General features: G+C 47.5%; 1 protein-coding gene across 2 annotated transcripts; it reads right to left on the reverse strand.

The window, feature by feature from the left end:
- TRNT1 (tRNA nucleotidyl transferase 1) lies at window positions 1–26,922 on the reverse strand. Of its 2 annotated transcripts, none has more exons than XM_056525031.1 (7): window positions 26,682–26,922; window positions 18,850–19,043; window positions 18,623–18,761; window positions 18,141–18,267; window positions 14,072–14,265; window positions 6,173–6,426; window positions 1–1,190 (listed from the first exon to the last, which is right to left on the reverse strand). In XM_056525031.1, the coding sequence occupies exons 1-7, from the start codon at window positions 26,782–26,784 to the stop codon at window positions 930–932; spliced, it is 1,272 nt and encodes a 423-aa protein (XP_056381006.1). In that variant the 5' UTR covers window positions 26,785–26,922; the 3' UTR covers window positions 1–929. The 2 variants fall into 2 exon arrangements, with proteins under 2 accessions (XP_056381006.1, XP_056381008.1); XM_056525033.1 differs by having other exon boundaries at window positions 18,850–19,057; window positions 26,682–26,818.

A 26,922-nucleotide genomic window follows, 5' to 3' on the forward strand; every position in this document is an offset into this window, starting at 1 on the left:
AGCTGGAGGCACACTGTTTGGATAATACTGGTCCAGACAATCCTGTGAGCTGGACATATTAGAAACAGTGGTATAATGTATCAATCTGAAGTCCAGGCTGTTTACAACTATAGTAAAATAAGCTGTAAATTTGAGTTGTCACGTGTTACCGGTTGGGTAATGTCGTAATGCTACTTTCGCACATCTGCCTTTGGAACACTTTAGTGCTGTAACACACATTGTATGCAACTTTTAGTTTGTTGTATTGTTTTGTAAGATTTAAACATTACAAGAAAACACATTTGAAAAACCGCCCTCAGCTTCGTCAAGTTATAGGACCGGGCTGTATTGTCAACAAGTGGAAATTTTGAAAATGGTGATAAATTGAAGATGGTATATTAGAAGGTTGCAGAACATCCCCTTTTTATTGTATTCAAAGTAGCAACGTGGATGGGGAGCCACATTGCATTAGAGTCCATGTTAAGATCAGCCTTACATTTTACAGATATCTCTGTGCTTCCCAACTTGTGACTCATACACCTCTATTCCCCTCATCCTTAAAGGGGTACTCCGGCGCTTAGACATCTTATCCCCTATCCAAAGGATAGGGGATAAGATGCCTGATCGCGGGGTCTGCCGTGCTCTTGCACGCTCCGCCCCCTCAATGCAAACCTATGGGGAGGGGCGTGACAGCTGGCTTGCATTGAGGGGGCGGAGTGTGACGTCACACGGGGGCAGAGCCGTGACGTCACAATGCTCCGGCCCCGTGGTCGACAGTAATCAACCGGGGATTGATTTTAACGGGGTGCGGCGTGCAAGATCATGGGGGTCCCCAGCTGCGGGACCCCCACGATCAGGCATCTTATCCCCTATCCTTTGGATAGAGGATAAGATGTCTAAGCGCCGGAGTACCCCTTTAAGAGTCCACATCCAGGGTTTGTATCCTAGCCTTATTCTGCATTTTGGCTCCTAGACACGCTATTCAGAAGTTCCTCCTTGCCGGTCTGGTAGCCACTTTCCTTCCAGCTCTCCCGCAGTTCCTGTAGAATTCTCCCAATCTCCTTCCCCGATGAGATGCCCATACGTCGCAGGTCATGCCCACTGACAGGGAAGCGAGGCAGAGTCCATTGTTCCATCTGCCTCAGAAGTCGTTCTTCACCTTGGTACTTGAGCAGTTCACATACCTTCTTATGGGCGTCTGTTTCTCTAGACTGAAAGAAAACAGAACTGGTTAAGTCAAACTGTAGAGAAAAGAGAAGCAAAAGAAAAATCTTCGAATAACAGCACAATTAAAATACCAAAGGCAATGGGATACTTAAAGGGGTAGTCCTCAGGATAGTGGATAGGTGTCTGATCACAGAAATACTGCCTGGCACCCCAGCTCTCTGAGAGACAGAGGACACATGCTCCCTTCATTTTTAAGGGGGTGCCGAAGAGACCTGAGTGGGGTGCCTGTAGATAGGGGATGAGTTGTTTTTCGTTGGACTACCCTTTTAATGTAAAATATAAGCTACTAGAGTAGTCACTCTAAGATGACTTTTTCTGCAGCTCACAAGTCAAATTTAAAGGATATGGACACATCAGTGCAGAATTTCTTTTCAATGTTCAGTTGCTTCTTACATGCAAAATTAAAGTTTTATTTAAAAAAAAAAAAAATCTTGCTCCTGTAGAATCTGTGTAAATCCTTCACATAGCTAGCTGCCCTGCTAAATCTGACATCATATGCAGGATAACATCCTACTTTTTCATAAATTAAAGGAATGACAAAATGCAGTGGGGCAAATCTTTTTACTATGGTTCTCTCACCATCCAATCCCTGTCAATGCAAGTCCAATATGCTCAGGGCACCTCCACAACATGCATAACTACCAGGAAGACCTATATCACCATACAGTGCCCTCAGATGGGTCACATATCAGTTCTACCCTAGCACTCTGCAGAGTAACTTATATTGTGTAGTTATGTCCAGCCTTACAGGAGTCGTTCACTATCCCACTTCTTTCTCAGTCTGACCCAGACAGATATGACCACTTCTCAGAGCCACATGCTTTTTCTGCAGGTTTCTGACCAAATGTCTTTTCCCAGCATTTTGCCCACAGAAATTTCACATTATACTGCCCCTTTTACCAGTACCCTACTACTGCAACAATAGTGCCACACAAATCATGCCCCCACTGTTATGTCCTTGTGTCAAATCATAGTGCCTGTATGTGCCACCATACAATAATCCCCCCACACTCTAAAACAACCCTCTACACATTAATGTTGCTCCGTTGTGCCTCAATCACCTTCACTGCCACTCAGAAATAGTTCTTTCTTTGTCTCTCTTCACATTGAAATAGTGCTCCCTTAAAGGGGTATTCCGGGCAAAAACATTTTATCCCCTATCCAAAGCATAGGGGATAAGATGTCTTGATCGTGGGAGGCCCACTGCTGAGACCCCCTGCGATCTCCCTGCAGCATTCTATGCGGGTGCTGAATCTCTAGTTTCAGAAACCTCCGGGTTTCTGGGACTGGGGACGTCACGCCACGCCCCCTCCATTCATGTCTATAGGAGGGGGTGTGACTGCCATCACGCCCCCTCCCATAGACATGAATGGAGGGGGCGTGGCGTGACATCACGTCCCCAGTCCCGGAGGTTTCCGAAACTGGAGATCAGCACCCGCATAGAATGCGGGTGCTGCAGGGAGATTGCGGGGGGTCTCAGCAGTGGGCCTCCCGCGATCAAGACATCTTATTCCCTATCCTTTGGATAGGGGATAAAATGTTTTTTCCCGGAATACCCCTTTCAAATACTCAATTTCTCCTATTTACACAACAATTGAGCAGATCATTCTGTATCGCACCTGCCTATTCCAAGTGCCCCCTTGAATCAGCATTGTAATATATCTAAGCCCTGGGGACACATATACAGTTAAAAGTAGTGCTTGCGAAGGGTTCATATAAGGTCTATGGTCCACATGTCTAATAGCTGGTATAGTCTATATTCTACAGTCAGATATGATCAGGCTAAAAAGTGTGAACAGACCAGCTGTTTAAGGTTAACCCTGTGCAATGGTAATGAATTTATCATCTAAGTAGGGAAGCAATAGTAACCAGCACTCACCATTCAGAGAACTTTATTGGTATCAGTGCATCAATACAACTTTGGCGGGCAGGGTGTTCGGAGCAGAGGTATCAGGACAGCACGGTTTCGCGCCGCTCCTGCGCTTCCACAACCGGCTTAGACAAACGCCCTTTGGTTAAGTACGTGAGGAATGCCGGGAGAGTTGTCATGACTACACCCAAGCTTGAAGGTATCATGTGACATAACTATAAAAAGCATAATTAGTGAAAAACCAAGAACATTCAAGTGAAAAATAGACATAATAAAAAAGGAAGCATTCATTGCGGTCATTGAGCCCTAAAGCTCCTGTTGCATCCAGCCTGACAATCCATTGTAAAAATTTCAGTGCTACTATTAATTCTCCTTAATAGGAAAAACTTGGATTATGAAATGCTATTTCTCACGTGTAATGGGTGGGAGCTCTGATAGTGGAGTAAAGAATTACGCGCAATTGATTTGTGGTAACTCATAGTTACAAGGGACTCATCTTCGACTTTTAGCTTCACATCCAAGAAATTGAGCTTTGAACCACCGAATACACATGTGAACAGCATATTTTCATTGTTAGTTTTGTTCAAATACTGGACAAATTCATGGAAAATTGGTTCAGGACCGTCCCACACCACTAACACATCGTCGACAAAACGCAAGAACAATTTTATTTACCTTACATATGGGTTAGTCTCACAAAAAAATGTAAAGACCTATTACAGGTGAGAAATAACATTCCATCTTCCCAGTTTCTATGATTAAGGAGAATTAATAGTAGCACTGAAAAGTTTAACCAACAAGCAAAAGATTTAAAACAATGCCTACTAGAATGAAAATACCCCCTAACCTTAATTGAGGAAAGTTTAGAATGGGTGAAAAATGTTAAAAGATCTGACCTGTTGAAAAGGTAAAAGATGACATCCACTGAAGAGACTAAAGCTACGGGCTCCAAGTGGCTGACAAAATATACCCCTAGAGGTAACCATCGTTGTGGGAATTGTTCATTTTGTCCCTCCAACATCGCAAGCAGACAGGTACTGTTAGGTGGCTTCACCCATGTCACTGACCATTTCATCACATGCCGTACATCCCATGTCGTATATTCCCTGACCTGCCCTTGCGGCAAATATTACGTGGGCAAAACCATCAGGCCACTACATGCACATTTGTGCTCAATCAGAACAGGGAGTGATTGATAGCCCACATCATTGTGATGTCACGGCCCCGCCCCCGTGTGATGACACACGCCCCACCCCCTCAATGCAAGCCTACGTGAGGGGGCGTGACAGCTGTCACGGGGGCGGGGCCGTGACGCCACAATGCTCCGGCCCCCGTGATCGCCAGTAATCAGACCCGGAGCAAACGTGCTCCGGGGACTGATTCTAACGGGGTGCTGCGTGCAAGATCACAGGGATCCTGGATAGGGAATAAGTTGTTTTAGCGCCAAAGTACCCTTTAAAGGGGTACTCCGGTGGAAAACTTTTTTTTAAATTAACTGGTGCCAGAAAGTTAAACAGATTTGTAAACTACTTCTATTAAAAAATCTTAATCCTTCCAGTACTTATTAGTGTCTGTATACTACAGAGGAAATTATTTTCTTTTTGGAACACAGAGCTCTCGGCTGACATCACGAGCACAGTGCTCTCTGCTGACACCTCTGTCCATTTTAGGAAATGTCTAGAGCAGCATATGTTTGCTATGGGGATTTTTTCCTGCTCTGGACAGTTCTTGAAACGGACAGAGGTGTCAGCAGAGAGCTCCAAATCCAAAAAGAAAAGAATTTCCAAATCTGTTTAACTTTCTGGCTTCAATTGATAAAAAAAAAAAAAAAAAGTTTTCCATGGGAGTACCCCTTTAAAATGTACTGGCTTAGAGAGGGTTAATCCTTCATTGTATGGCGGAGACCGCAACAACCCTCTGCTTCAAAAGGAGGCATGATGGATTGTCAGGTTGGATGCAACAGGAGCTTTAGGGCTCAATGACCGCAATGAATGCTTCCTTTTTTATGATGTCTATCGTTCACTTTAATGTTCTTGGTTTTTCACTAATTATGCTTTTTATAGTTATGTCACATGATACCTTCAAGGCATTCCTCACGTACCTAATCAAAGAGCGTGTGTATGGGCTTGTGGAAGCGCATGAGCGGCGCGTAACAGTGCTGTCCTGATACCTCTGCTCCTAACACGCTGCCTGCCGAAATTGTATTGATGCACAGATATCTGCAACAAAGTTCTCCGATTGTTGAGTGCTGCCTACTATTGCTTTCTTACACATTACTTCTAGATTAGATGAGCATTATGCACCACCGCAATCGGAGCAGGTGCATCAAGTGTAGCAATTACTCCTGGTCAACGCCGCGCGGCTACTAGTGGCGTATGTGCCGGTATCATTACTTCTTATTGAAATGTAATGAATTTATCAACTGCGGCTTTTTTAAAAAGTCACAAAAAAAGTCACAAAAACCACCAAAAAGTCGCAATTCTACACCAGCCCAGTCTTAGGGTACGTTCACACACACGGATTTTCGCAGCGAATTTAGCTGCAGATCCGCTGGTGAAGGCCCCACTCTATGCTGTCTTTACATGTGCCTGCTCGTAGTGGCAAAACGCCGCTACAAGCAGACACACTGCAGCGCTGTGCGCGGCATACTCGCACATCGTGGCCGCTCTCCCTGCTCTGAGCTAGGCAGAGAGCTCCCGTGATGTGCGAGTATACGGCGTCTCACACATCGCAGTGTGCCGGCTGGTAGCGGCGTATTTCCACTACAAGCAGGCACATGTAAAGACAGCATAGAGCGGGGCCTTCACCAGCGGATCTGCAGCGTAAAATACCCTGATAATCCACGCGTGTGAACGTACCCCTTAGTGTAGATTTTTGGTGTATGTGAAGAGTGAAATTTCAGAAAAGGTGTATCCTCCACAAAATGTATCAGATGCCATGCGACCATTTAATAAATTTGGCCGGGTCACGCAAAAAAAAAGAAAAAAGGAACAAAGAAAATGTACTACATCACAGACATCTTAGTAAATTCCCCCAATGTGTCAATACTCTAATATGGTGTAAGGCCTGCAATGGTCTATGAGGTTAGAACCTTACATCGGTCACATAGTCTTGGAACGGCTTCAGCGGTTCTCGCTCTGTGTGTTCTGCCGTCAGCTCTTTACGTTCCTTTAGTAAGAATAGAGCCAGCCCCTTCTCCTCTTTGGAGATTTTTAACCTTAGGTCCAGTTTTTGGACACCGTCCGGGTGGGAAAACAATGCAGTTAGAAGTGTCATGGGTTTAGGAGACAAATGCACAGCCTGGGAGCAGACACGAGAAAACTCCTCTAGATTTCCATTCTCTGGTAATCCTGGAATAAATATAAATTAAGAGAAATTTTAGGAAGACACAAAAAAAAAACTGACCCACAGACACAAGACCATTCCTAGTTATCAGCTGGACCCAATGGGGGCGATTTATCAAAAACCTGTGCAGAGGAAAAGTTGCCCAGTTGCCCATAGCAACCAATCAGCTCGCTTGTTTCATTTTTAACAAGGCCTCTGCAAAATGAAAGAAGCGATCTGATTGGTTGCTATGGGCAACTTTTCCTTTGCACAGGTTTTGATAAATCTCCCCCAATGTCTACTTGTGAGGGAGGAATAATAGTCTGTTCAGACTATTCAGGGGCCGGACAAAGCTGTGTGACCACTTCTATGGGAGCTGAAACAGCGACCACATTGCTAGTCAATTAAAGGGGTTATCCAGGAAAAAAACTTTTTTTTTATATATCAACTGGCTCCAGAAAGTTAAACAGATTTGTAAATTACATACAAAATGTATAAAAATGTATGTATTTTTTCACAATTCCGGCCGTTGGGTTTCGGCATATAACCAATTATATCCTCGGATTGTGTTTTGTGAGCTGCACACATCTCTATATTTTTTGATTTGTAAATGACTTCTATTAAAAAATCTTAATCCTTTCAGTACTTATGAGCTGCTGAAGTTGAGTTGTTCTTTTCTGTCTAAGTGCTCTCTGATGACACGTGTCTCGGGAACCGCCCAGTTTAGAAGCAAATCCCCATAGCAAACCTCTTCTACTCTGTGCAGTTCCCGAGACAAGCAGAGATGTCAGCAGAGAGCACTGTTGCAAGACAGAACTCAACAACTCAACTTCAGCAGCTGATAATTATTGGAAGGATTAAGATTTTTTAATAGAAGTAATTTACAAATCTGCTTAACTTTCTGGAGCTAGTTGATATAGCACAGTGTATAGCAGTGCATAGCACAGTGTGTCGCAACCAGGGTTCCTACAGCTGTTGCAAAACTACAAATCCCAGCATGCCCGGACAGCCGAAGGCTGTCCGGGCACGCTGGGAGTTGTAGTTTTGCAACAGATGGAGGCACCCAGGTTGGGAAACACTGGCATAGCAGAATAGGGGGAAATCTCATGAAGTAATAGGATGTACTAGGATGTACCGTAGCTTCATCTTTAGGGTGTATTCACACACACAGGATCTGATGCATATTTAATGCTGCAGATCTGATGCTGTGCTTGATGGTGCGCAGCATGAAGATCCTGTGAGTGTGTGTGAATACAGCCTAAGGGTCTGTTCCTGTCAAATATTAGTGGAGTAGCCCTTTCTATAGTAAATCAATGAAACCTGCTAATATTGACAATAGTGCCTGAGGGGCATTAGCCACATGGAGACCCAATATCTTAGTGTATACAGAACAAGCTTGGTCAAAGAAAGGTTTGATCATGTGACAGCTCCCCAGATGTGTAGCATTGATCCGCTATCTCCTTTGCAGCAACAGCAATCTTTTTTTTTTTTTTTTTTTACATTTTGTTTATTCTTTTTTTCCTTTTCACACAAGTTACAGAAAACTAAAATCCATTGTATCTCAACAACATAACATCATAAGACATAAGACACAACAGGCTCCTTTAGCTATAATAGTGGTGGAGATGGTGCAGGTAGTTTTTTTGCGATATGTGTTCTACTGAAGTAATCCTGGTAAGTAGACTAAGTGTCTAGGGCAGGGGTCTCAAACTCAAATTATCTGGGGCCACTGGAGGTAGCAGCTGGGTGAGGCTGGGCCGCATGCGCCCCTCACATATAATGCCCCATCATGCGCCCCTCACATATAATGCCCCCATCATGCCCCCCTCACATATAATGCCCCCATCATGCATCACTCACATATAATGCCCCCATCATGCATCCCTCACATATAATGCCCCCATCATGCATCCCTCACATATAATGCCCCCATCATGCGCCCCTCACATATAATGCCCCCATCACACGCCCCTCACATATAATGCCCCCATCATGCGCCCCTCACATATAATGCCCCCATCATGCGCCCCTCACATATAATGCCCCCATCATGCGCCCCTCATATACAATGACCCCATCATGCGCCCCTCACATATAATGCCCCCATCATGCGCCCCTCACATATAATGCCCCCATCATGCTCCCCTCACATACAATGACCCCATCATGCGCCCCTCATATATAATGAACCCATCATGCGCCCCTCACATATAATGCCCCCATCATGCACTCCTCATATACAATGACCCCATCATGCGCCCCTCACATATAAAGACCCCATCATGCGCCCCTCACATATAATGCCCCCATCATGCGCCCCTCACATATAATGAACCCATCATGCGCCCCTCACATATAATGACCCCATCATGCACCCCTCACATACAATGCCCCCATCATGCTCCCCTCACATATAATGCCCCCATCATGCACCCCTCATATATAATGAACCCATCATGCGCCCCTCACATATAATGCCCCCATCATGCGCCCCTCACATATAATGCCCCCATCATGCGCCCCTCACATATAATGCCCCCATCATGCACCCCTCACATACAATGACCACATCATGCTCCCTCACATACAATGACCCCATCATGCGCCCCTCACATATTATGCCCCCATAATGCAACCCTCACATATAATGCCCCCATCATGCGCCCCTCACATATAATGAACCCATCATGCACCCCTCACATATAATGAACCCATCATGCACCCCTCACATATAATGCCCCCATCATGCGCCCCTCACAATGACCCCATCATGCGCCCCTCACATACAATGACCCCATCATGCACCCCTCATATACAATGACCCCATCATGCGCCCCTCTCATATAATGACCCCATCATGCGCCCCTCACATATAATGCCCCCATCATGCGCCCCTCACATATAATGAACCCATCATGCGCCCCTCACATATAATGCCCCCATCATGCACCCCTCACATACAATGACCCCATCATGCGCCCCTCACATTTAATGCCCCCATCATGCGCCCCTCATCATCCACCAGAAACACCCCCATCATCCACCAGCAACCCCCCCCATTCCCCCGTGTGGTAAGAGCATGAGCTGACGGATGATGGGGGTGCTACTTCTGGGGGTTCCCCAGATTAGGTAGGCAGCAGGTTCCCCACATTAGGTAGGGCAGGGGTCTCAAACTCAAATTATCCGGGTGCCACTGGAGGTAGCAGCTGGGTGAGGCTGGGCTGCATGCGTCCCTTACATATAATGCTCCCATCATGCGCCCCTCAAATATAATGCCCCCATCATGCACCCCTCACATATAATGCCCCCATCATGCGCCCCTCACATATAATGCCCCCATCATGTGCCCCTCACATATAATGCCCCCATCATGCCACCAGAAACACCCCCATCATCCACCAGCAAACCCCCATTCCCCCGTGTGGTAATAGCATGAGCTGACGGATGATGGGGGTGCTACTTCTGGGGGTTCCCCACATTAGGTAGGCAGCAGGTTCCCCACATTAGGTAGGCAGCAGGTTCCCCACATGATGTAGGTAGTAGCAGTTTCCCCACATTAGGTAGTGGCAGGTTCCCCACATTAGGTAGTGGCAGGCTCCCCACATTAGGTAGTGGCAGGCTCCCCACATTAGGTAGTGGCAGGTTCCCCACATTAGGTAGTGGCAGGTTCCCCACATTAGGTAGTGGCAGGTTCCCCACATTAGGTAGTGGCAGGTTCCCCACATTAGGTAGTGGCAGGTTCCCCACATTAGGTAGAGGCAGGTTCCCCACATTAGGTAGAGGCAGGTTCCGCACATTAGGTAGAGGCCGGTTCCCCACATTAGGTAGTAGCATGCTCCCCCACCCCCCCCCCCACCCCCCCGACTCTCTCACACATACACACACTGACAGACACCCACACATGCGCACACAGACAGACACACACGCTCAGGCAGACACCCACACATGCACACACACAGACAACCTTACCTGTCCTGCGCTTCTCTCCGGCGGCGGCCTGACGAGTGACGTCGCTGACATCCTCCTATGTGGGTCTGCGGAGGGACGTCACATGCGCGACGTCCCTCATTAGACTCGGACCGGCCGGCCAACCGGAGAACGGGAGGAGGAGGGCGGGGTAAGTGAAGTCTTTCGGCGTTTACCGCTGGTAAATGCCTGAAGAAAGCACCTGCCCGGCGCCCGGAACTACATCTCCCGGGCGTCGGGAAATACAAATCACACATCCCTGGTGCGGGCCACAAACTTCCGTTTCGCAGGCCGCAAATGGCCCGCGGGTCGGGAGTTTGAGACCCCTGTTCTAGGGGTTTAAATGTTAACCATTTAGACCATGCATAGAAAAAAAACTGATAGTGTGTTAGTAGTTGTAGCTATGATGTGTCCCTTAAAGGGGTACTCCGGTGGAAAACTTTTTTTTTTAAATCAACTGGTGCCAGAAAGTTAAACAGATTTGTAAATTACTTCTATTTAAAAATCTTAATCCTTCCAGTACTTTTTAGGGGCTGTATACTCCTGCTTTATAGTTTCAGAAATCCCCCTCACTCAAAGGTTATTCCTTCTTCATCGATCCTCCATATCTGCCATTTTGGTTTTAAGATTTTCTACTTCATCTTTCCAATGTTTTACTGAATCCTCTAAGTTGTGTGCTATGGCCTGCTGTTCCATTCTTTCCTCAACTTGAGAGGTGCGAATGCCCAGACTTTGCATTTCTTTTTGTATGTCACTTGCAGCATTTATGAGGGTAGCTGTAAATGATGTATGCAGCTCCAACATCTGCCTCATAGAGGCTTCTGTGACCAGAGATGCAGAATCAAGTTCTTTAGGCGGTGACAAGCTGCTCCTTTTAGGTATAGGAGTGTGATTTTGGGGTTTTAATTGCTGTGCAGGTGATGGAGTTTTGAAGAACGGATTTACGTCAACAGCTGCTCGGGCAGTTGGTCTGAAGGCCACTGGTGTCGCCAGCCTAGCCAATGAGGGGACCCTCAAGGAACAGTTCTTTACAGCTGGCATAGGGCATATCTCATTATCCATACCCCTACCAGTTTCCGGGTCTATAATTAGCATTTCTAATACTTCACAGTCAGCACTTCTAATAGTAAGTTTACTCTGGCTACTGCACTTCTTTACCGCACCCGAAAGGGATGGAGTATCTGCACTCTGTGGGCAGTCAGCTTCTGCCTCCCTGTTCTCTACCTCTGCCGCTGTTACCATGGTCTTCCTCTCCAGCGAGTCCCAATTGCCGCTCCCCGACTCAAAAGCAGTGGCTGCTGCTGCTCCACGGTCAGCAGCCGAATGCAGGGTCGCGCTGTCAGCTTCTTGCTTCCGGGTTGCCGACGGACTCCGGGTCATGCTCCCCAGTGCAGGAATCTTGCGTCTTACACCAAGGGTGGGGGTTCCAGATCCTTGCGCTATTGTGGGGGTGAGAACGGCTTTCCCCGTTGAAGCCGATGCTGCCTGAGTGAAGTCCTCAGGTGATGCAGTGTTTAACGATTCCTCCATTCCTATACCCCGCATCCCCGTTGCATGACCTTCTGTGCGGCCGCTGCGTACCATCGGTGAGAAAATATTTGTCAATTTGTTGTTAGGGCTGTTGTTCTTAGCTCTGCTGCAGGTCATTCTAATTTAGTTATATTTTCCAGCAATCTTCCTTCTCCTTCTTCCGTTTATTTGTATCCATTTCGGTGCTTTAGGATATATTTGCCAGAGATATTAGTGGTACTACTCCTTCACATGTTCAGAGTAGCCACCATGCTCAGTTAGCCCCTCCTCCAGTACTTATTAGGGTGGGGCAGCGGTACCAAATAATTAAAAGGAATCTGTCAGCTGTATTTGCTGCCAAGAGCTGCAGACACTATTAAATAGCTGTTAGGGCATAATCCTAAACTGTACCTTTTCTGGATCTCATAATGGTTGCCAAACTTATAAAATTGCATTTTCAATTCCCAGCCAAGTGTCAAGGAGGCGGGACTGAGCTGCACAAGTACTACAGTCTGGCATTCCTTCTCACCTCCCAGTCCCTCCTTTACTGATGTACATCAATCATGAAGAGTCTGGGAGGTTTGGAAGAGCAAGCAGGTATGCCAGACTGTGGCACTTGAACAGCTCAGCCCCACCTCCTTGACACTTGGTGATTTTATACAGTGTCTGCAGCTCCTGGCAGTAAACACAGCTGACAGCTCCATTTAAGATATTATAGTTATTCTCTTGTGCAGCACAGGCAGAAGACATTTTATGATTGAAAATATTGCTTTTTGCAAAACCTGGGTTGACATGGAGGACACAATTCTTGTTCCCAGGCCTGGGTATAGCCAAGAACAGAATTATAATACTAGGTCTCAATCTACACCACACAAATTCAATTGGGGCCAGAGGTCTAATTGGAGCAGATTAGAAAATATGCAATAATCTTGGAAGCATGTTCATCTTCAGAGCATTTGCTCACCCAAACCAGAATAGTTTTTTTTCTTACCATATTCTTTAAATGGGCACTGTCATGAAAACAAAAAATTGATATGTTTTAGTACTTAAGTACTACAACATATCTCTAATATAGTTCCATTAAAAAAAGTGATTTTAAAACAGTTTAAAATCACTTTTAAATTCGGCCACTAGGGGTCGCCCTCCTAGTGGCCAAATGCATTCGGCAGTGACGTCACCAAGTGACGTAACCACCGAATTTCGACTCGTTGAAGCCTGGCAACGAGTCGAAATTCAATCACTGCTGTGCTCGCTCCCGCCTGTCAATCAGACAGGCGGGAGCGAGCGCTTTGAAGGAAGAGGACGCGCGCAGGCTGGGGGACAAGGTAAAGTATTGTGTTCACTGTATTATGTATACATGTTTTATGTATACTGTTCACCTATACAGTATGCCTCCAGTTTCCACACTACAACTCCCAGCATGCCCTGGGAGTTGTAGTGGGGAAGCCTGGAGGGACACTGAATAGGTGAACTGAGGGGGAGTGGGTTGAGCGGAGCGGCGGGGCCGGGGGGGGGGGGTACTCTGGGTGAACTAAGGGGGAGTGAGTTGAGCGGCGCGACGGGGCCCGGTTGTGGGCTGCGCAGTAGGGAGCGGTATGTGCTCCGGTGTTCACCTATACAGGGTGCCTCCAGTTGTTTCCCCACTACAACTCCCAGCATGCCTCGACAGCCAATAGATGTCAGGGCAAGCTGGGAGTTGCAGTGGGGAGACAGCTGGAGGCACCCTGTATAGGTGAACTACGGGCGGAAGTGTCGGCCCCCAGCAGGCATCAGTGACATGGTGCCTGCTGGGGAAGTCTGCCTGGTAGTGAGCATGCTACCAGGCAGACAAAAAAGCATATTTAATATGTAAAAAAAAAAAAAAAAGGCAGGGAGGGGGTTAGGGATAGATGATTTAAATGCCCATTTGTTCCCTGTATAGTGGGCCCTGGCTACCCAGCTGTCCAGGAAATTACAGTGTGGCCCTCTTTCTCTTAACTGGTTGGGATCAAACCTCATAGTAATATGGCATCACTCAAGGCAGTGTTTCCCAACCAGGGTGCCTCCAGCTGATGCAAAACTACAACTCCCAGCATGCCTTTGGCTGTCCGGGCATGCTGGGAGTTGTAGTTTTACAACAGCTGGAGGTACCCTGTTTGGGAAACACTGACTTAAGGAGATGGGAAAAGCCCTTTTAGGTGACAGTAGAACACTCACCAATATGAGGAGCGACTCCCAGCTGGTAGATAAGTTGGATAAGGTGATTGACGTGGTTGCCCTCCAAGACCTTCTTAAGCTCCACCCAAATTCTTTCTCCTGAGATGCCGCGCAGACCAGGTGCATTTTCTTTTATTGCGTCTAGGGTGGATTGACTGTGGACTCCAGATTTCTCTGCCATTCTTCCATAAAACCTGCAAGACATTCATTAATTTGGTACATAAAAAGTTTGAAACATGAAATATAACTACTTAGCTTTATCTTATACTGATACGATGTATTTCTACAGCAAATGTCTCCAGAACTGCACTCAAGAATCAGATGAATCTCCACCAGGACCTGTCAGCATTGTGCTCATAGACATGCACCTAAGCTGATACAGTATTCATTTGTGAATAAAAGAAGATGAAAACACTCACCAATTCTGATGCCTGAAAACTTTAATTTATCATGCAAAAATATAAAAGCAGCAAGGTTGCGTTAGAACGCCAACTGTAGTAACCGCACGGTTTCACACCATCCTGTGTTTCTAGTAGCCTGAAGAAACCGGATGGTGTGAAACCGTGCTGTTACTACAGCTCTCAGCTGGTGTCCTAACCCAACCTTGTTGCTCTTATCTTTCTGCACAATAAATTAAAGTTTTCAAGCATCAGAAGTGGCGAGTGTCTTCATCTTCTTTTATTCACCATTTGGACATTGCGAACTGTATTTCTGAAAGAGCACCCCACGGATGCAAACTCCTCTGTATGTATTGCCTATAGACCTACTCTCCACCTAAGTGTGTATGTCAGAAGGAAGGTTGTGCCGCCATCTTTTTCTACATTCACTTGATATTCATTTGTGCTGCACACAGCTTTATTCTACCTGCTTTATCGTACCTGGTATCAACATAATATTCCTGCAGAACAACAGAACCTACCAGAATGCAACAGTGAGGAGAGGTTTGTGGGGGGGGTCTGAAGTTTGAGAGCTAACAGGAGCAAAATAGTGACTGTAGCTCCGTGGCTGATGACGGGCGATACAGGGGCTGGAGTATCGCGATGTCACGGTCCCACCCCCTCATGATATCACGCTCTGCCCCATAGGGGTGTGAATCGCCAAGAATTTGGCGATTCGATTCGAATCGCGATACCAGTGTGGCGATTCGATATATCGCGATATATCGCGATACCGTCTAGGTGACGATACATCGCGATATATCGCCCACCTGGGAGCATTCATAGATCCCAATAGACGCCGCTGTCAGCTTTGACAGCGGCGATCTAGTACTCCGGTGCACACTTTTTTTTATGTTATCCCGTCCGGGCTGCAAAATAAAATTAAACGCACTTTATCTTACCTGCCAACGAGCCCGCGGAGCTCCGGTACAGTCCGGTACAGGTGTTCGGTCCCCGGGCTGTATTCTTCTTACTTCCTGTTAGTCCGGCACGTCACACGGAGCTTCAGCCTATCACCAGCGGAGGCGGGACATCGCTGCAGCCAGTGATAGGCTGAAGCTCCATGTGACGTGCCGGACTAACAGGAAGTAAGAAGAATACAGCCCGGGGACCGAACACCTGTACCGGAGCTCCGCGGGCTCGTTGGCAGGTAAGAAAAGTGCGTTTTATTAAAAATTCCACATCCCTAAAAGAATCGATTCAAAAATATTTTTAATCGATTCTGTATCGGCAAATGAAAAATCGCGATTATCGCGAGAATCGATTTTTTCTTACATCCCTACTGCCCCATAGGCTTGCAGGGGCGTGACATCACGATACTCCAGCCCCAGTATCCTCTGTCATCAGGCACGGAGCGTTCTTTGCTACGTGCAACTGTTGAACAGAAGTGCTGCAGGAGAGATCGCAGGGGTCCCCAGTGTCGGGACCCCGGCAATCAGACATCTTATCGCCTATCCATTGGATAGGGGATAAGATATCTATGGGCGGAGTACCCCTTTAACCCCTTCCCGACCTATGACATACATGTACTTCATGACCGGGAAGGTTTTCCCGACCTATGACGTACATGTACGTCATGCTGATACTGGCCGCTACTTGCGGCATCCCGCTGCGCCCGGCAAGATGGTGGCTATCACTGATAGCAAGCCATCTTGCCTCGGGACCTAGAGAGGTTTCATCCCCTCCCCCTCACAGCGATCGCTCCTATCAGCTAGTCAAATCTGACTAGCTGATGGCAGCGCTCCGCACATAAAAATCCTAAGCAGCGCGGTGTGTGTGTGTGTCCCGATCACGGGGATCAGGACACACACACTGCTCTTCTAGGTGACCCCAGTGTCCCCCTTCCCCCAGTGTCCCTTACCTCTCCGGAGCTGCTGGCGCTGTGCCTAACGGCATGCTTTACTTTTACTTTCACTTTCATTTTCTTTTTTTTCTTTTTTTAAGTTGTACAACAGCTCCCCGGAGTGTCCAAAACCTGGTAATGCATGTTTTGGGCACTAGACACTATGGGGAGCTGTTGTAGAGAAGTAAAAAAAAAAAAAAAATTTAATGTTTAATTAAATAAAAGAAATTAAAAAAAAATTAAATAAATTATATATATATCTACACACACACACACACACACACACATATATATATATATATGTTAATATATATATATATATATATATATATATATATATGTTATTGCTCCCCAAAAATTTTTTATTTTGAACTTTTGTAGAAAATTTGAAAAAATGCTCATAATAATATAAGCCTTCTAATGTCATAAAAAAGTAAAAGAATGTTTAACAAATGATGCCAGCATAAAGTAGATATGTTGTGGATGTGAATTCATAACTACATTTTTTTGGCATGACTATTTCTATTACAAGTAGAGAGTTTTTCACAAAAATCGCTTCATGTATCAACAAAAATTTACCACTAATATAAAGTACAATATGTCTCGAAAAAATAATCTCTGAATCACTTTGCCTGGTAAAAGCAGTTTAAAGTTATTACAACTTAAAGATTTGAAAAAACGGACTGGGTCATGAAGGCCAAAACTAGCTGGGTCATGAAGGGGTTAAAGGAGCACTCCGGTGGAAAACATTTTTTTACTTATTTATTTTTAATCAACTGGTGCTAAAAAGTTAAACAGATTTGTAATTTGTAAATGACTTCTATTAAAAAATCTTAATCCTTCCAGTACTTATTAGCTGCTGAATACTACTGAGGAAATTATTTTCTTTTTGGAACACAGAGCTCTCTGCTGACATCATGACCACAGTGCTCTCTGCTGACACCTCTGTCCATATAAAGAACTGTCCAGAGTAGGAGAAAATTCCCATAGAAAACATATGCTGCTCTGGACAATTCTTAAAATGGACAGAGATGTCAACAGAGAGCACTGTGGTCATGATGTCAGCAGAGAGCTCTGTGTTCCAAAAAGAAAATAATTTCCTCCGTAGTATTCAGCAGCTAATAAGTACTGGAAGGATTAAAATTTTTTCATAGAAGTCATTTACAAATCTGTTTAACTTTTTAGCACCAGTTGATTAAAAATAAATAAGTAAAAAAAATGTTTTCCACCGGAGTACTCCTTTAACCCCTTCATGACCCAGCTAGTTTTGAGACATATTGTACTTTATATTATCTCTGGACATCTCTGTCCATTTTAAGAATTGTCCAGAGCAGCATATGTTTTCTATGGGGATTTTCTCCTACTCTGGACAGTTCTTAATATGGACAGAGGTGTCAGCAGAGAGCACTGTGGTCATGATGTCAGCAGAGAGCTCTGTGTTCCAAAAAGAAAATAATTTCCTCTTTAGTATTTAACAGCTAATAAGTACCGGAAGGATTAAGATTTTTTAATAGAAGTAATTTACAAATCTGTTTAAATTTCTGGCACCAGTTGATAAAACAAAAAGCAAAAAAAAGCGGAGTACCGCTTTAAGTTGTCCATAAGTGTAATTGTCACTTACCAAAAACGTTCAGGTTTTGGTGATAGAGTATATTACAAATTCAGATCAAATAAAAGAGGGTCCATCCTTGTAGCTGCTCTCTGCCCCGATTCCCCAATTTTGGCCTCTTGCTTATTATTTCTATAGTCATATGGACAGGGACAGAGTATCTAGAGGGTTTCCATTCACCTGAGGTAACGCAGAATTCGCAGATAATCCTCCTGGATCCGCTTAGCTGGATCTCCCACAAATCTGATTTGACGGTTCTTCAAATCCTCGTAACCATTGAAATAATCGTAGAGCGTGCCATCAAATCCTGTGAACACAGAAGAATGTAAGGAAACTATAGAGAGCTATAATAATCAGGGCAATAAAGACCGGAGCATGTCCTGTGCCCTAACTGCAAAGTGCAGAGAGGAGAACAGTGTCTACAGGAACATCCTGCGGGATTGATTAGCCATGTCTGTTCTGAAGGCCCTAGGTACATATGAAGAGGAGATGGCATATATACCAGGCTGACATAGAAACTGATCTCATAAACAGGCCCAATCTCTTATCTGGGAAAACTGCAAAAACTGCAGTTCCTTTATACAGCTTTCCCAAACTCCTGAAAAGCAAACCTACACAGGTAAAGAATCGTAATAATCATCCCAACTCCATCCACCAATTACCAAGAAACATGGCGTTGATTGTGAGATCTCGCCTCTCTGCGTCTTGTTCCCAGTCAGTTGTAAACTTGACCTCAGCATGGCGCCCATCTGTCTGCAGGTCGATCCGCAGTGTAGTGATCTCAAAGTTCTGCTCATTAATCTGTGAAAATAGGAAGAAAAGGGGAGGGTGTTAAAAACATGACATGGTATCAAGAAGAGCACTCGCCCCAGTGATAGATGTGCCTCACCCTCGCTGTCACAGTGCCGTGCTTCTCTCCTTTATTGTTAATCAGCCGGATTCCCTTGCTGAGGAAGAGATCCTTCATCTGATCGGGGGTGGCGGTGGTGGCGAAGTCTATGTCATGTGGCTGCTTTCCTGCAAGAAGATCCCGGACGGCTCCTCCTGCGATTCGCAACTCGTACTTCCCCTCAGCAAATAAATCTGAAGCAACAGGACTAAAAATGACATCACTTCTGTATAGTCACCTCCCGTCACCACTTACATATAGTAGAAATAAACTCGGCACTCATATGCAATTAAGTATGTGTAGATTTACTCCGCAAATTCATCAATCCCAACAGATTATTACATGACATTTCGGTCCATTAGGGGATCTTCATCAGATATCTAGGATTGCTGCGGAGGCATGTGCAGGAAGATGGCCTAATGCCGGGAGATGCAGGAGATAGGGGATATGATCTATGATCGCGGTGTGCAACAGATGCTGAATTTGCAGGATAAATATACACATACCCTATTGCATAAGAGTGCATGAATTAAGGATTGGATCCTACCTGAGCACCAATATCCAAAGAGAATGCCATATGTCATTTACATGTGGACCACCTCCGTACAGTCACCTCCCGTCATCACCTCCGTACAGTCACCTCCCGTCATCACCTCCGTACAGTCACCTCCCGTCATCACCTCCGTACAGTCACCTCCCGTCATCACCTCCGTACAGTCACCTCCCGTCATCACCTCCGTACAGTCACCTCCCGTCATCACCTCCGTACAGTCACCTCCCGTCATCACCTCCGTACAGTCACCTCCCGTCATCACCTCCGTACAGTCACCTCCCGTCATCACCTCCGTACAGTCACCTCCCGTCATCACCTCCGTACAGTCACCTCCCGTCATCACCTCCGTACAGTCACCTCCCGTCATCACCTCCGTACAGTCACCTCCCGTCATCACCTCCGTACAGTCACCTCCCGTCATCACCTCCGTACAGTCACCTCCCGTCATCACCTCCGTACAGTCACCTCCCGTCATCACCTCCGTACAGTCACCTCCCGTCATCACCTCCGTACAGTCACCTCCCGTCATCACCTCCGTACAGTCACCTCCCGTCATCACCTCCGTACAGTCACCTCCCGTCATCACCTCCGTACAGTCACCTCCGGTCATCACCTCCGTACAGTCACCTCCGTACAGTCACCTCCCGTCATCGCCTCCGTACAGTCACCTCCCGTCATCACCTCCGTATAGTCACCTCCCGTCATCACCTCCGTACAGTCACCTCCCGTCATCACCTCCGTATAGTCACCTCCCGTCATCACCTCCGTATAGTCACCTCCCGTCATCACCTCCGTATAGTCACCTCCCGTCATCACCTCCGTACAGTCACCTCCCGTCATCACCTCCGTACAGTCACCTCCGTATAGTCACCTCCCGTCATCTCCTCCGTATAGTCACCTCCCGTCATCACCTCCGTATAGTCACCTCCCGTCATCACCTCTGTACAGTCACCTCCCGTCATCACCTCCGTACAGTCACCTCCCGTCATCACCTCCGTATAGTCACCTCCCGTCATCACCTCCGTGCAGTCACCTCCGTGCAGTCACCTCCGTGCAGTCACCTCCGTGCAGTCACCTCCGTACAGTCACCTCCGTACAGTCACCTCCGTACAGTCACCTCCGTACAGTCACCTCCCGTCATCACCTCGGTATAGTCACCTCCCGTCATCACCTCCGTATAGTCACCTCCCGTCATCACCTCCGTACAGTCACCTCCCGTCATCACCTCCGTATAGTCACCTCCCGTCATCTCCTCCGTATAGTCACCTCCCGTCATCACCTCCGTATAGTCACCTCCGTATAGTCACCTCCCGTCATCACCTCCGTATAGTCACCTCCCGTCATCACCTTCGTATAGTCACCTCCCGTCATCACCTCCGTACAGTCACCGCCGTACAGTTACCTCCCGTCATCACCTCTGTATAGTCACCTCCCGTCATCACCTCCGTATAGTCACCTCCCGTCACCACCTAGTATAGTAGAAGTAAACTCAGCACTCATATGCAATTAAGTATGTGTAGATTTATTCCGCAAATTCATCAATCCCAACAGATTATTACATGACGTTTCGGTCCATTAGGGGATCTTCATCAGATATCTAGGATTGCTGCGGAGGCATGTGCAGGAAGATGGCCTAATGCCGGGAGATGCAAGAGATAGGGGATATGATCTATGATCGCAGTGTGCAACAGATGCTGAATTTGCAGGATAAATATACACATACTCCATTGCATAAGAGTGCAGTTTATTTTTACTATGAATTAAGGATTGGGATCCTAATTGAGCACCACAATGCAAAGAGAGTGCCATATATTATTTACATGTGGACCACCTCCGTATAGTCACCTCCCGTCATCACCTCCGTATAGTCACCTCCCATCATCACCTCCGTATAGTCACCTCCCGTCATCACCTCCGCATAGTCACCTCCCGTCATCACCTCCGCATAGTCACCTCCCGTCATCACCTCCGTATAGTCACCTCCCGTCATCTCTTCCGTACAGTCACCTCCGTATAGTCACCTCCGTATAGTCACCTCCGTATAGTCACCTCCGTATAGTCACCTCCGTATAGTCACCTCCCGTCATCTCCTCCGTATAGTCACCTCCCGTCATCTCCTCCGTATAGTCACCTCCCGTCATCTCCTCCGTATAGTCACCTCCCGTCATCTCCTCCGTATAGTCACCTCCCGTCATCACCTCCGTATAGTCACCTCCCGTCATCACCTCCGTATAGTCACCTCCCGTCATCACCTCCGTATAGTCACCTCCCGTCATCACCTCCCGTCATCACCTCCGTATAGTCACCTCCCGTCATCACCTCCGTATAGTCACGTCCCGTCATCACCTCCGTATAGTCACCTCCAGTCATCACCTCCCGTCATCACCTCCATACAGTCACCTCCCGTCATCACCTCCCGTCATCACCTCCGTATAGTCACCTCCCGTCATCACCTCCGTACAGTCACCTCCCGTCATCACCTCCGTATAGTCACCTCCGTATAGTCACCTCCCGTCATCTCCTCCGTATAGTCACCTCCCGTCATCACCTCCGTACAGTCACCGCCGTACAGTTACCTCCCGTCATCACCTCTGTATAGTCACCTCCCGTCATCACCTCCCGTCATCACCTCCGTATAGTCACCTCCCGTCACCACCTAGTATAGTAGAAGTAAACTCAGCACTCATATGCAATTAAGTATGTGTAGATTTATTCCGCAAATTCATCAATCCCAACAGATTATTACATGACGTTTCGGTCCATTAGGGGATCTACATCAGATATCTAGGATTGCTGCGGAGGCATGTGCAGGAAGATGGCCTAATGCCGGGAGATGCAAGAGATAGGGGATATGATCTATGATCGCGGTGTGCAACAGATGCTGAATTTGCAGGATAAATATACACATACTCCATTGCATAAGAGTGCAGTTTATTTTTACTATGAATTAAGGATTGGGATCCTACTTGAGCACCACAATGCAAAGAGAGTGCCATATATTATTTACATGTGGACCACCTCCGTATAGTCACCTCCCATCATCACCTCCGTATAGTCACCTCCCGTCATCACCTCCGTATAGTCACCTCCCGTCATCACCTCCGCATAGTCACCTCCCGTCATCACCTCCGTATAGTCACCTCCCGTCATCTCTTCCGTACAGTCACCTCCGTATAGTCACCTCCCGTCATCACCTCCGTATAGTAAACTCCGTATAGTCACCTCCCGTGATCTCCTCCGTATAGTCACCTCCCGTCATCACCTCCGTATAGTCACCTCCCGTCATCACCTCCGTATAGTCACCTCCCATCATCACCTCCGTATAGTCACCTCCCGTCATCACCTCCGTATAGTCACCTCCCATCATCACCTCCGTATAGTCACCTCCCATCATCACCTCCGTATAGTCACCTCCCGTCATCACCTCCGTATAGTCACCTCCCGTCATCACCTCCCGTCATCACCTCCGTATAGTCACCTCCCGTCATCACCTCCGTATAGTCACGTCCCGTCATCACCTCCGTATAGTCACCTCCAGTCATCACCTCCGTATAGTCACCTCCCGTCATCACCTCCGTACAGTCACCTCCCGTCATCATCTCCCGTCATCACCTCCGTACAGTCACCTCCCGTCATCACCTCCGTACAGTCACCTCCCGTCATCACCTCCGTATAGTCACCTCCGTATAGTCACCTCCCGTCATCTCCTCCGTATAGTCACCTCCCGTCATCACCTCCGTACAGTCACCGACGTACAGTTACCTCCCGTCATCACCTCTGTATAGTCACCTCCCGTCATCACCTCCCGTCATCACCTCCGTATAGTCACCTCCCGTCACCACCTAGTATAGTAGAAGTAAACTCAGCACTCATATGCAATTAAGTATGTGTAGATTTATTCCGCAAATTCATCAATCCCAACAGATTATTACATGACGTTTCGGTCCATTAGGGGATCTTCATCAGATATCTAGGATTGCTGCGGAGGCATGTGCAGGAAGATGGCCTAATGCCGGGAGATGCAAGAGATAGGGGAAATGATCTATGATCGCGGTGTGCAACAGATGCTGAATTTGCAGGATAAATATACACATACTCCATTGCATAAGAGTGCAGTTTATTTTTACTATGAATTAAGGATTGGGATCCTACTTGAGCACCACAATGCAAAGAGAGTGCCATATATTATTTACATGTGGACCACCTCCGTATAGTCACCTCCCATCATCACCTCCGTATAGTCACCTCCCGTCATCACCTTCGTATAGTCACCTCCCGTCATCACCTCCGCATAGTCACCTCCCGTCATCACCTCCGCATAGTCACCTCCCGTCATCTCTTCCGTACAGTCACCTCCGTATAGTCACCTCCCGTCATCACCTCCGTATAGTCAACTCCGTATAGTCACCTCCAGTCATCACCTCCGTACAGTCACCTCCCGTCATCACCTCCGTACAGTCACCTCCCGTCATCACCTCCGTACAGTCACCTCCCGTCATCACCTCCGTACAGTCACCTCCCGTCATCACCTCCGTTCAGTCACCTCCCGTCACCAATAATGTAAAGTCACCTCCCGTCATTACCTCCGTATAGTCACCTCCGTATAGTCACCTCCCGTCATCACCTCCGTATAGTCACCTCCCGTCATCACCTCCGTACAGTCACCTCCCGTCATCACCTCCGTACAGTCACCTCCCGTCATCACCTCCGTACAGTCACCTCCCGTCATCACCTCCGTACAGTCACCTCCCGTCATCACCTCCGTTCAGTCACCTCCCGTCATCACCTCCGTATAGTCACCTCCCGTCACCAATAATGTAAAGTCACCTCCCGTCATTACCTCCGTATAGTCACCTCCGTATAGTCACCTCCCGTCATCACCTCCGTATAGTCACCTCCCGTCATCACCTCCGTATAGTCACCTCCCGTCATCACCTCCGTATAGTCACCTCCCGTCATCACCTCCGTATAGTCACCTCCCGTCATCACCTCCGTATAGTCACCTCCCGTCATCACCTCCGTATAGTCACCTCCCGTCATCACCTCCGTATAGTCACCTCCCGTCATCACCTCCGTATAGTCACCTCCCGTCATCACCTCCGTATAGTCACCTCCCGTCATCACCTCCGTATAATCACCTCCCGTCATCACCTCCGTATAGTCACCTCCCGTCATCACCTCCGTATAGTCACCTCCCGTCATCACCTCCGTATAGTCACCTCCCGTCATCACCTCCGTATAGTCACCTCCCGTCATCACCTCCGTATAGTCACCTCCCGTCATCACCTCCGTATAGTCACCTCCCGTCATCACCTCCGTATAGTCACCTCCCGTCATCACCTCCGTATAGTCACCTCCCGTCATCACCTCCGTATAGTCACCTCCCGTCATCACCTCCGTATAGTCACCTCCCGTCATCACCTCCGTATAGTCACCTCCCGTCATCACCTCCGTATAGTCACCTCCCGTCATCACCTCCGTATAGTCACCTCCCGTCATCACCTCCGTATAGTCACCTCCCGTCATCACCTCCGTATAGTCACCTCCCGTCATCACCTCCGTATAGTGACCCCCCCGTCATCACCTCTGTACAGTGACCCCATGTCATCCCCTCTGTACAGTGACCCCATGTCATCCCCTCTGTACAGTGACCCCATGTCATCCCCTCTGTACAGTGACCCCATGTCATCCCCTCTGTACAGTGACCCCATGTCATCACCTCTGTACAGTGACCCCATGTCATCACCTCTGTACAGTGACCCCATGTCATCACCTCTGTACAGTGACCCCCCCGTCATTACCTCTGTACAGTCACCTCCCGTCATCACCTCCGTATAGTCACCTCCCGTCATCACCTCCGTATAGTCATCACCCGTCATCACCTCCGTACAGTCACCTCCCGTCATCACCTCCATATAGTCACCTCCTGTCATCACCTCCGTACAGTCACCTCCTGTCATTACCTCCGTACAGTCACCTCCCGTCATCACCTCCGTACAGTGACCTCCCGTCATCACCTCCGTACAGTCACCTCCCGTCATCACCTCTGTATAGTGACCCCCCCCCCGTCATCACCTCTGTACAGTGACCCCATGTCATCACCTCTGTACAGTGACCCGTCATCACCTCTGTACAGTAACCCCCCCCGTCATCACCTCTGTACAGTGACCCCCCTGTCATCACCTCTGTACAGTGACCCCTGTCATCACCTCTGTACAGTGACCCCCTGTCATCACCTCTGTATAGTGACCCCCTGTCATCACCTCTGTATAGTGACCCCCTGTCATCACCTCTGTATAGTGACCCCCTGTCATCACCTCTGTATAGTGACCCCTATCATCACCTCTGTACATTGACCCCCAGTAATCACCTCTGTACAGTGACCCCCAGTAATCACCTCTGTATAGTGACCCCTATCATCACCTCTGTACAGTGACCCCCAGTAATCACCTCTGTACAGTGACCCCCATCATCACCTCTGTACAGTGACCCCCAGTAATCACCTCTGTACAGTGACCCCCCTGTCATCACCTCTGTACAGTGACCCCCCTGACATCACCTCTGTACAGTGACCCCCTGTCATCACCTCTGTATAGTGACCCCTATCATCACCTCTGTATAGTGACCCCTATCATCACCTCTGTATAGTGACCCCTATCATCACCTCTGTACAGTGACCCCCTGTCATCACCTCTGTACAGTGACCCCCTGTCATCACCTCTGTACAGTGACCCCCTGTCATCACCTCTGTATAGTGACCCCCTGTCATCAACTCTGTATAGTGACCCCCTATCATAACCTCTGTACAGTGACCCCCTATCATCACCTCTGTACAGTGACCCTGTCATCACCTCTGTACAGTGACCCCCTATCATCACCTCTGTACAGTGACCCCTATCATCACCTCTGTATAGTGACCCCTATCATCAACTCTGTATAGTGACCCCTATCATCACCTCTGTACAGTGACCCCTATCATCACCTCTGTACAGTGACCCCCTATCATCACCTCTGTACAGTGACCCCTATCATCACCTCTGTATAGTGACCCCCTGTCATCACCTCTGTACAGTGACCCCCTATCATCACCTCTGTACAGTGACCCCCTATCATCACCTCTGTACAGTGACCCTGTAATCACCTCTGTATAGTGACCCCTGTCATCACCTCTGTACAGTGATCACCTGTCATCACCTCTGTACAGTAACCCCCTGTCATCACCTCTGTATAGTGACCCTGTCATCCACCTTTGTGTAGCCAGCTCTGTATACAGTCTCACCGGTCAGGGTTTTGAGGCCTTCAGTGAAGAGAGCCTTGAACTGCGGGCTCTGCACCGTCATGGTGGACATGCGGCAGCTCTGTATGTAGAGACGGCCGATCATCGGAATTCAAGGGAACATCTGTCTCCTGAACGGTAGATCCTAGAGGGCTAAAGGACCATTCATGTGATCAGTAGCCTGTGTAGAAGTCAGACTCTAACAAGAAGCCGTGTGGCTGAAGGACCTGTGATGATGTCACGA

Source organism: Hyla sarda, chromosome 6, assembly GCF_029499605.1.
Source record: "Hyla sarda isolate aHylSar1 chromosome 6, aHylSar1.hap1, whole genome shotgun sequence".
NCBI lineage: Eukaryota > Metazoa > Chordata > Amphibia > Anura > Hylidae > Hyla > Hyla sarda.

What these genes read in the sequence shown, in the direction of transcription:
- TRNT1 (XM_056525031.1), bottom strand. Translation starts at nt 26,784, where the DNA reads ATGATCGGCCGTCTCTACATACAGAGCTGCCGCATGTCCACCATGACG. An exon ending in ACGGCACTGTGACAGCGAGG is followed by an intron (nt 18,762 to 18,849) that starts GTGAGGCACATC and finishes CTATTTTCACAG; the next exon opens with ATTAATGAGCAGAACTTTGA. An exon ending in AATCAACGCCATGTTTCTTG is followed by an intron (nt 18,268 to 18,622) that starts GTAATTGGTGGA and finishes CTGTGTTCACAG; the next exon opens with GATTTGATGGCACGCTCTAC.